Raw genomic sequence first — 11,785 nt, 5'->3', positions numbered from 1 at the left:
GGGGTTGTTTTTATGTGGAGGTGTGCAAGACAGAACACATCAGGAAACCGGGGCTAAAATGGGGCTCGACAGCCAAGCTAAGAGCACCTACAGGACGTGGACTAAATAACCACAATAGACCTGCAGGAAATACCAATTGTTCCCTGTAATGTTCAGCCTTTGCTGTGACTGACCCACGACACTGCATCTTTAGGTAGAGTGTTAAGGATAGCGCCGTTACATTTTCCTTTCTTCCTTCTGCTTTTATGTACCCTTTTCTTATACATGCTGGTTGATGTAAAGGGCTTTATACATGCATGTTGATTCAAAAGGATAAAAGCCCAAAACAAGACGGCATATGCCAAACACAGGAAATCCGCATAAGCAAAGGAAGGAGGACTTAAGAGGACAAGACGTAAATCACTGTTAACTAGTTTTATCAGTCTTAATAAGGTCCCACAGTAGGGCTGCACAATTAATCGCAATTTTATCGAAATCGCAATATTGACTAGAGCAATATCCAAATCGCAGGGGGGCGCAATATTTCTTAAAAGGCAAAATATGACACAAAAACCCAATGTGGAGGATTATCCGTTCTAGCCACTGGGCCTGCCTATAGCCCCCCATTGGCTAGAAATGGTGATAGGTGTAAACCTGGGTACCCACCCAAGACAGAGAGAGAAAGAGACAGAGACAGAGAGAGAGAGAGACACATATCATGGCTTTCAAACAAGCAAAATGCCTGTTGGTCAAGGCCACTTGCTCTGAGGCAGACGGGCTAACCACTGAGCCGCCATGCTGCCTGGTGTCTTCCATTTGAAGGCACAAACTCCCATGTTCCCCGCTCTAATGTTTCAGAGAGTACTGACACAGGTAAACTGCCTTTACTGAAGTACGTATATGTTCAACCTATTATTTTAGGGGCCTCACAGCGCTGTGTACTACTGGAGAACAGAATCATTGACATTGACCTATATTCTAAAGGTTTGAATCAAAGCAAAAAAGGCGTTTTGTAGCAGCAGATTTTCCACTGCATTACATTTCCTTATGGTGTTCTCAAGCAATGCTCATGACAGTGTTATAGAGGGGGAGGAACTTACCCTGCATCATGCTTCTGTAAGCTGTGTCGGTGATGGCGTAGATGTGAGGAGGCATTTCATGCCTCTTCTTGCCCTTGTACATTTCAACAATCTCCTCTGAGTAGATGGGCAGGTTCTTGTAGGGATTTATGACGACACAGAACAGCCCAGAGTACGTCTGCAGGACAGATGAGAGGCGTTGCGTTCAAAGGAAAAGCTGCACTTGAACACGGGATAAGAAGAAGTGAAGGTACCGGTGGGAGAGGAGGGTTTTGGTTTTTCTAAGACCGGATATGGGAAATATCATGAAAGACATTTGCAAGTCTCCATTTAGTGTGTGGAGCAGAACCAGGACCGTGGACTGGGACACTAGTCCTTTATATCATCACTGTCAGGGGAAACCTTGCATGTCCTAAACTGTTAAAAATGAGGAAAAAAGGCTAATTTGAAAACATTTGAGTTACTTACCTCAGATAAAGCCAGACAAAATTGACTGTCAGTGTTGAAAATAAAGGGAGGAACCAATGGTTTGTTTGTTTCTTAATGATAAAATATGGACATACATAAATGTTTCTGCACTACAGCGATTACATGCTATGTTGTATTGTTCTTCCCAAAAAGTTTGCTTATCTAATAAAAAAAGAAATAGAGAAGTTATACTTGGCCCTGATTCAATACTAAGGCCGTCCCATCCCCCATCGAAAAGAAGCTGGAAGTTTCCCATGAACTCTGATTGCTTTCCCTCACATATTATGTAATCTCAACCCCACCCTGCTGCAGATCCAAACTGATGATTTATGTTTGTAAAACTACGTCACAGGTTAGCCAAGTCATATCTCAGAACATGGTGGTATTATTATCTTTTCTGCGTTGGACATTAAAACCCTTCTCTTTTCTATAAAATCCTCTGAATCTTGTCTTTATCTGGACTCGTTCTCCTTCTACCATAACGTCATTTTTTTTCTATGTGCTGCATTCCTGTGCGGCCCTCCCAGCAGGTCTGTACCAGGCGTCTCTCCCACTGTTGTACAACCGCTCTCCCCTGAGAAACGGTCTATCTAAAGTCTGCAGAGCCTGCAGGCACCACGCTAACCGAGCGTAGCCCGGGTCTCTGGAGGGAGGGAGGGAGGGGACAACAGGCTGTGTTGATGTGACCGGGTCACACACATCACAGAGTCAAAGAGAGCAAATCACTCCCAGCCCACCACATGGGGATACATAACATGCATTACGGGGTAAGTAATAGCAGTTACAACACGATTTACATTCCATATCCATCACTGTGAAAACTGGACGCCCCCTCCCTCCTTCATGTCTGTCATGTGCTGGACTACATTGTTCCCCTGCAGCTTCCTGTTTACAAGATAACGCCAAACACACGGAGAAGGGTGGGGGCTAACAAGAGAGACAAAGGGAAAGAGAAACCCATGCATGCCATGAGTGTCTTGAGTAGATTGTACACTGCAGTGACAATTTGCACACAATGGGTCGTCTTAAACAATGGGGCTTAATGAGATAATTAGGAGGTTGGGTAGGGAGATAAGTTGGTGTGGAGACTGGCCATGGCAGATTGTTTGAGAAGCCAGCAGGGATTTCATAACAATGAATAGGAAAATGCCAATGGAACATAGTTACTCTGATAATCCGGATGAATGATGGGTTAGGCCGCTCTGGCTAAAGATTAGCAAGTTTAATGATGTTTTGTATGTATTTTTTCTGCTATTTTGTCCATTTATTGCATTGTCTTTTGACGTGAGATTCCCTCTGAGCAACATGGTCTGTCATGCGTCATGTGACTTATTACCTGTGTGTATTGACCATGCAATCACTTGCCAATTAGTTAAAAGAGACAGCCAAAGGCAAGCACTTTGTACTTGCCCTGCTGAAAGCCCAAGATATCTAGCAGTTAAGAAAGACTGTATAGGCTATATCTCTTTTACAATTGAGAGACTGGGAAGGAAACTAAAGTGAGGCCCATGAATCACTGCTACATCCTTAAGCAAAGCGAGGTACAATGTCGGCTTCATACTCACATATATGAGACCGGAGTAGTATCTCTCCTTCAGGTTGTGCAGCACAGAGGCCTCGTTCAGGCAGGTGAGCTCCGCCATGTCCTCCACCTTGCTGAACTTGGGCGGGTTCATCTTCTGGATGTCGTCCTTGTTCACCTTGATCTTCTTCCCCGAGTCTGCCAGCTCGACGACGCACTCGTCGCCGCGCTCCTCCTTCACCGAGCCGGCCTCGAAGCCCAGGCGCTCGGAGGGCACCCACACCAGCTTCTTGGTGGCCCAGTCCGCCTGCGCCAGTGGGTTGTTGACCACATTGCGGTCCACGTACAGGAACTTGTCTGCGGCCGACATGGTAGCTGTTCCAGAGAGAGAAAGAGAGAGATATTGTGGTTATGGCTGGGAAATTAAGGAAATCATGGAGAGGGGTCAGCAATTCAGACAGCAAACTACCAAAAATATGAAACGGATTCATTATTAATTCACTGGGGCTGTCCTTAATCTAAGATATTATTAGTTGACTAACAGTCAATTTTTGTCCATGAGTCGATAAGTTGGACGGATCTGTAAAAACTGGCTTTCACCTCAAAGAATCATGCAAAAATCACCAGGTTAAATCTTGTTTACCAGAGAGGTACTTACAGTATCTTGGGAAAAAAAGTCATTCAGCATGAAATAGCATAAGAAATAGTAAAATAATAAGACTAAAGAAATCCTAGTTGACTAAGACCAAACGACGGACTCCCTCTTAGTTGATTATTTGACTTATTGGTTGCATTGCAGTCATTGTTACAGTTTGCCTTCTTACTTTTTCAACTTCTGTTTTCTTCTGTGTTTTTTGTTGGTCCACCAGCTGTGTCTCATCATTTGTCTCATTGTACATAAGGTACTACAAAAGTGGGTGGAAGTGGGTCATCAAACCAGACATGCTGCTATTTAAGGGGTTCCTATATATCATTTAAAGCTGTGTTATCCAACATCACAGTAAAAACCAATCTATGCATGAATTGTTGCACATCTTGAATATCATCTGGCGGTAAAAAAGGTTTTGTTGCCAGGACCAGACCGCCGCCACACTATCTCGGAGGAATGCAACAGGTCACCACTGTCGGGTTGTTCAACAGGAAGACTCTGCTCAAGACCGGGTCGGGTCGACTTGGACAACCATGTCAAACGAGGCTTCGCGTTTCCTTTTTGGCATTTTGGCAAATTGCTGTGTAAACAATTAATCCAATTATCCAGCTGCTGGGCCATCCGGGTGACAGAGGATTCACAGGGATTGTTTAAAAAAAACTGATCTACGAGCAGATCTCCCAGCACACTGTTTCTGTGCTGGTGGGAAGCCTGTGAGGGAGCACGCCTTTGTTGTTGTTCCTACTGGTTGGTCAGGTATCTGCTCAGGAGGGAGGAGGGGGGGTGACTGAGGGTGATCTTTGACACAAAGGGTAAACCACTGCTGCTTGTCTTGTGGCCCTTATCAGGCAAATAGTTTCAGGGACTAACCCCAGTCAGGAAACAAAAGTCCCTTTTGTGCATTCCTGTTACAGAGAAACCATAAAGATAAAGGATCAAGGGAAGTTTTGTTTGAGAACACCACAGAGTTGTCAAATTTGCAATTTACGGCTTCTAGCATTCTCAAAAAGTAGTGATTATCTGTTGGGCGTTTCTTTGTTTATTTGCCTGATTTAAAACATAACCGCATTAAAAAAACAATTAACAAATAAAGTTTGGTTTGTCTTGGTTACTCACTCTCTTTCTTGGCAGCCTCTCATCTATTTTAGTTACCTTCTTTTAAAGAATTTGATGGTTTGCATACATTAGTCTTAATGTAAATAACACTAGATTACAATTATTACTAGAGACAGTGGTCTCTGAACAGGAAGAAAACATGCAGACAAGCCTCTACAACCGTTAAAAACGACAACCTGTGCGGTACACTTTGAATACACATTTCATGGAACAACTGCACTGGTTATGCACTTGGAGGACATCTTCAAACTATTTGTCAATGTTGTGTTGCAAGGAGCGACAAGCCGATGGAAGAGCGAGGCCGACTGTCAAACTTGATTAAGTTTCCCATAAAGCTCGCAGTACAGCTGCAGCTTGTTGATGTTGGGAAACACTGATCCACATTTTCTGATATCCCCAACAATTTATCTTTTAATCCAGAACACAATCCACAGATTATCATCGTTATCTAAAATGAAAATAATAATCGATGCTGCCATAATTTGCAGTGAACCAAAACACAATTTTCCCACATAACTACACTGCAGAACATAACCAATATTTTGTATATACGCCGAGCTGTGTGCACTGTTCTTGCCTTAACACGCTTCTGGAAACTCACAAACATGTTGTTGACAGGGAGTGCTGCAGTTAAACCCAAATAGAGAAAGTGACAAGACAAGTTTGACCAGAACTGAGGAAAAAGAAGAAGGGCCAACTGAAGGGAAGGCAAACACACCCCGGGCTACTAACTGAACCTGAGGTGCTTTCCTAACACTGAGTCCCCAGAATATACCGGCTCAATTATCATAAAGACACAGCAGGAGCAGGACGCCGGTTTCCCAGCAGCCCCCACGCTGCTAGCCTATCTTCCCGTCCCCTGACCTCCAGCAGGAAACCCGAGAGCTGCCCTATAGATCAGGGCTGCACTTCTCTAAGGACTAGAGCTTTGTCTGTGTGATAGTGAGCTAAGGAGCTTTGGGTTTTGGGCGGACATAAAAGCTGAAGAATAATTTATAATGTCAAATATATGATTCTGAGGAAGTTTTAAAAATAAAATGGACGGTCAACCATGTTGTGAGTGTAAGCGTTGCATAGTCTGTCCACCAGAGGACGCTCTACAACGTCCCTGTTAGTGATGGCGTTGCATAGTCTGTCCACCAGAGGACGCTCTACTACGTCCCCGTTAGTGATGGCGTTGCGTAGTAAATAACTACAAATAACTCATGTTAGGGAAATCTGTATGAAACGCGTTTCTGGAATTTTTTTAATATATATATCGGCCAATATATATAGGCATATCGGATTTTAAAATAACCAAATACTCGTATCAGTCTTAAAAATCCTTTATTGGTCAGGCTATACTAAGGGCCACACTGGAAGATGATAATGACATTGAGGGCCAGACATGTAGCGTTTATTAACATGCTTTAAATTTCAAAAAAGTCAAATATCTTTGATTTTTTTTTTTAGTGGATGTCTCATAAAGCTTTCTCACTTACAGTTCGGTCGCCATAAATCCCCCAAAAAAGAAAAAAGCCAGGAAAAAAGTTCCTTAGCCACCATAGAGTTGAGCAAATCAAGCAAAACAATAACTTATTTTTTTTATTTTACAACATCCTTTTTCACATCCTGAAAATAAAAACTCTGGTTCTTTAGAAATCTGTAGAAGTCTCAAAGTCTGCCAAATTCCACTTTGAGTGTTGCGTGATTGCAGTTTGAAAACAGTTTCCGGTCTTTTTGGTTTGGCGCACAACAAGGCTCAAAATTCGCGATGGGGCCAGGTTTGGCCCCCGGGCCTCGAGTTTGACACAGGCGTGCTACAGGGGCTCACTGTGTTGCTAACATGCAAACACTATGGAAATCACAGCAGGGGTCAGGTCCAGCCCAATGTAATCTATCACTGGGTCTGGAATAGAATTAGCTGGAAGTGTTTTAGGTCTGGGAGAGTGTTTTGGGGTCGCGATGTTGTCCAGTGGGACGAGGTTCTGGTTCTCAATCATCAGAAAACACTGCTTGTACACAGCAGTGCAGAAGATTAGTTATACTTATTGTTGCATTTCAACAACTGGGGGATGAAGATTGATCTTTTAAGGAGAAGTTGCATTTCCCTGGCGTAATGACAGACTTTCATTTTCAACTAACTTTGTATTCTACTCAAATTTGATGCGTCCTTATAGCTAAAAAATATTCTTTACTTTCTTTAAAGTAACTGGCTTTTTGTACTAATTGAAGCTTCAGACTATTGCCAGGCTAAAACTGAATTTTTCTGAGTTTGATACTAATATTTGGGACCTTAAAAAAAAAAAGAAATTTAAAAAAGATATTTTATTTTCAACACCAAGACATAACATTCACAAACAATCTGACAATGTTTTCTATTTCAAAAAAATTGGGATTAAGATGCTGCACCGAGCAGTTTTACACTTTATTAAAAACAATTTTTAAACTTTCTTTAGGCCCGTCTGATGCACCGATCAAGCTCTAATTCTGACAAGCATCACAAGAAAAAAAAGCACTAAAATAACTAAACGCCACATTCCTTCATCTGCACTGAAAGGACGGGGGCAGACCCTTGAGACCCAGCAGAGGTTGCAGCGTTTAACGAGTTATGCCGGTCCCGTATGTTCCAGCCCTGATCTGTGAGAAAGCAGAGGGAGAGCCATTCTTCTCATGACCCCTGCCTCCCTCCTTCCTCCATCAGCACGGTGTCAGGCCGCACTACAGCTGACGCCCGTCACCGCTCCACCCGCCTCCAAACTCCTCCTGCGTGTACCGACCCAGCCTCCAACAGAACATGGGGGGGGGGGGAAATAGCCCTGCTTTACCTCTCAGCTGGCTCCATGGTGCCTCCTCTGCCTTCAGACACCCTTTACTCCCTCTCTCCAGAGTGCCAATACCCCCCCACCTCCCCCTCCCTCTCCACCCCTTCTGTTTATCCAAGTCTTTTCAGGGTCACATTCCTCCCATACTCATTCTTTATCATCAGGGAGAGATGTCAAGCAATGGCATTCCACAAATTTCTGTCCTCTATGCCTCCCTCCTTCCATCTCTCTCAGACCTATCCTCTGGCTTTTCCTTCCCGTTCCCTCCCCCTTGTTTTCTCTCCCACCAGCAGGTCATGTGTGACTTTAAGAGTCACTCAGGGGAGATCAGTATCACCCCCCAAAGCTCGAACAGATCTGAGCGCTCAGTCTCCCTTTTTGTATGCGTGTGCCTGCATACTTGCATGCTGCTTTAATAGAAACGTGCTCGTTAGTTGCGCCGGTACGCGTCGATCACTTGGCCCCACGCAGGGTTGATTAGGAGCCATGAGTGATTACACATGGCTTTGATGTTTGGCAAAAACACGAAGCTGAAACAGAACAGGCTGAACAAAGCTCTGGTGTTGCCTAAGCTTGCAATGTTTTACAATTACACCAAGATGCAGGGAGGCGTGTTGGCTGCAATAAAACCGGCATCCCAAAACACACTGTAACGAATACAGACACCATCTATTGCTGCATTACAACTAACAGCTGTTTTCATTATCAATAAATCTGACGATGATTTGAGATTCATTGTGGAAAAAGTCAGGAACCACTTTGAAATAGGGCTGGGCGATATGGAGAAAATCGAATATCACGTTATTTTTGACCAAATATCTCGATACTGCAACGATATTGTTGCGTTGATACTTGGTGCTTTCACAAAAACATTTACACAATGAGATTTGTGATAAATAATCATCAGTAATGTCAATATAATGACTAAGGGGGTAAAACTAAATAATACAGTTACACCAGTCTGGCATCACTTTACTGTAATGCAGCCTTTAAAACCAGGAATAGACATTTATGACTTATTACGATATCCAAAATCCAAGGCGATATATAGTCTCATATAATATCGATAAACTGCCCAGCTCCACTTTGAAAAGCGTAAAAAGGTCATCCTCAAGAGGACGTCATCAGCTTATATGTCCGACTAAAACCCAAAGATAATTAGCTCACTATCACACAGTCAAAGAACATTTAAGAATTAGCATTGTTCTGTATTTTTGCTTAAAAATTGACTCCTGATCATCAATATATTGGCCATTCATTTTCTGACAATCAACTAGGCATTTCAGCTGTAACTTGGACTCCATACGTGGTAAAGTCTGTTGAAATCTGACTCACACGCTTGCCACAGATAACTCGGTGACACACTTTAAAGTACTCTCCGGAGAGTTAAATGAGGACTAAAATACTCCCAACAGCTGTTCTAGTTCGACAAGCGCTGTTCTATATAGGAAGTAGAAAAGAAGGAGGAGGGATAAAGACCAACACTCAGACTCATGTGTAGACGTAGGCCCGTCCCTTGCAGAGACTTGGCGGTTATAGGAAGACATGGATGTTGACTTGACTTTGAGATAAAACATGTGTGCATTAGCACTCAGCACTCAACACCCCCCCCCACACACACACACACACACACACACACGCGCCTGGCTGTGAAAGCATCCCCATCTATGAGATTAGCTGCTCTAGATGACCGTGACGAGGATTACGCATTAATTGAATACACGGCAGTGGGTCGAAAACACGGTCATCCCGAAACCAACGCTCGGCGAAAGTCCTTGAACTTTATGAACGCTAACAGAGAGATTATCTTCTAAATGCCATCCTGAAATCAGAGTTAGTGTCATGTCAACTACAGCGTCAAAGATTAACCGATTCCTTGTTAACTTTTAAATGAATTGCCAACTATTTTGAATTGGTAAGTCATTTTTTTTATAAAAATGGAGAAAGTAAAATAACTACAAATTTTCTGATTGCAGCTTCTTAAATGAGAATATGTTGTAGTCTCTTCTCTCCTCTGTGACAATGCACTGAATATCTTTGAGTTGTGGACAAAACAAGACATTTGAGGACGTCATCTTGGGCTTTTTGGGAAACACCGATCAACAACTTTGCATTTTATACACCAAAGATCTAATCAATTTATCAAGAAAATAGTCAGATTAATCAACAAGGACAATTTTCAGTTGCAGCTGAGGCTGGGCAATATAGAGAATATATATATATAAAAAAACGATATTCTTGACCAAATACCTTGATGCCGATATTGCAACGATATAGTATGGTCGACTATTGGGACTTTAAAAGAGATTTTTGATAACTATTCTCCAGAAATGATGTAATGACGTACTGTAGAACCAGGTAAAGACAATACTTACTATATTACATCATAGCCAAAATCTAAGAAGACATCTCGTCTCATATCGCGATATCTATACAACATGGATCTATTGCCCAGCCCTAGTTGCAGCCCTGCTGTCAACACGGCCGCACTCTTAAAAAGAGGAACCAAGGAAACCAGGGAAGGGAACCGAGGCCAGTTTTAGAAAACGACCTCATCCCAAAGACCTGCATGCGGTTGCTGAGAGGAAGTGATGCGGTGGCCGGGACTCTGAGGACGAGGCGGAGGAGGAACCAGGAGACCAGAGGAAAAGGGAAGACCTGCACTGCCATTTGGTGTTAAATCACAGCAGGAGTTATCTGAGGAGACTCTAGAGTCTGGACCAGTGGTTCAAGCTGGTTTCAATACCGTACCCCCCCTTTGAACAGTTTATAAGCCATGTACCCTCTAACCAGCACGAATAATAATAGCAATAGATTTACTAAAAAACAACCTTGTACCTGGATAACATTCAATGCTAATGAGAAAAGACAAAATCTTACAAAAGAATTAAATAAAATGTTGAAAAAAAGACGGTAGAAAGAAGGAAGACAGGCCTTAATAGGTCAAACATATTAATAAAAACGAAGGAAAAACACAGTAGAAAGAAGGAAGGAAGGAAACACTAGGGTGAAAAAAGGGACAAAAATTTCATATGAGCGACAAACTTCTAAATAAAAGTGACAAAAACTTTGAAAAAAAAAAAAGGAAGAAAGGCAACAAGAGGTCAAAACAAGCAACAAAACCTTCAAAAAATATATAAAAAAGACAGAAGTAACTACAGCCTTCTAGCGTGATGGTGATTTTTGCCTTCAACGTCGCCTTCAGGCATCTAACCCTAAAAACACCGTTCTTCTAACCAAAAAACATTTGGCAAAACATGTCACGTGCCCCCTGCAGTCCTCCAAAGTACCCCTAGGGGGTACACAGAAACACTAGTCTAGACCACACTCTATAATTTACAAAGATCCGACAATCCCCCCCCCCCCCCCCCCCCCCCCCCCCCCCCCCAAAGAGGAAGCATTTGGTGCGACGAGGGCGAGGAAAAACCTCCGTATTACGGGAAGTAACCTGGGACACAGAGACGCAGATATGTACTGTAGATATGGAGAAATGTGACTAATAACTACAGCAGTTGGTATCCGGAGCAGTGGCAATAATATTAGGAATAGGACTCGAAATAATAGTAGCCGTGCAGGGCGTAGGAGACTGTCCTTCAGTCCCAGTTGTCCCGTTTAAAAAAGCAGGTCAACCTAGGTCTTTATAAGGCTGAGGCCCTCCCTCCCTCCCTCCCTCCCTCCATCCATCCCTCCCTCCATCCATCAGACTCCCTCTCATTCCTTTCCCCTTCAGTAACTCTCCCTGAGTCGAGACACCCTCAAACACAGCCAGTGTTTCCCCCAAGCTTCATAAAAGACTTGGGGGCACATAATCTGGCAGAGGGTTTAGGGTTCAGCCCACAAGAAAAGGTTGTTCAATTTAAAAATAAACATTTTGTAGAATTATCATCACCGTTCTCTGTGTTAACTGTGTAACTAAAATGTTTGGAAAGCGGTAGTCTCGCATTGCCAGACCTCCGTCCACCACAGTGGTTAGGGTTTATTGGTATTTCTTTAAACCAATCACAATTGCCGTGGTACCACTGCAAAATATCGGGAAGGAACTTATTTTGGTGGAACGTGAAGTTGTTTTAGTCGTGCAACAGAAAACTCCGATTGGACAGATAGTCTAGCTAGCTATCTGGATTTACCCTGCAGAGACCTGAGGACCAGGTAACCATAGTCCTCAGAT

General features: G+C 43.1%; 1 protein-coding gene across 3 annotated transcripts in view; it reads right to left on the bottom strand.

Annotated features, from left to right (window-relative positions):
• Positions 1–11,785, bottom strand: part of LOC117958236 (myosin-9-like) — a 52,284-nt gene that overhangs the window by 29,730 nt on the left and 10,769 nt on the right. For 2 of the 3 annotated variants that reach the window (XM_034894521.1, XM_034894524.1), the window contains exons 2-3: positions 3,092–3,423; positions 1,080–1,236 (exon numbers count right to left, since the gene is read on the bottom strand). In XM_034894521.1, the coding sequence (XP_034750412.1) occupies positions 1,080–1,236; positions 3,092–3,418 (484 nt within the window). In that variant the 5' untranslated portion in view covers positions 3,419–3,423. Of the gene's footprint in view, positions 1–1,079; positions 1,237–3,091; positions 3,429–11,785 lie in introns of all 3 variants that reach the window. The other variant, XM_034894522.1, reaches the window with a different exon arrangement.

The sequence above is a fragment of the Etheostoma cragini genome, chromosome 15, assembly GCF_013103735.1.
Source record: "Etheostoma cragini isolate CJK2018 chromosome 15, CSU_Ecrag_1.0, whole genome shotgun sequence".
NCBI lineage: Eukaryota > Metazoa > Chordata > Actinopteri > Perciformes > Percidae > Etheostoma > Etheostoma cragini.
Note: the sequence above shows the minus strand (reverse complement) of the source record. Positions and strands in the feature narration are given on the sequence as shown.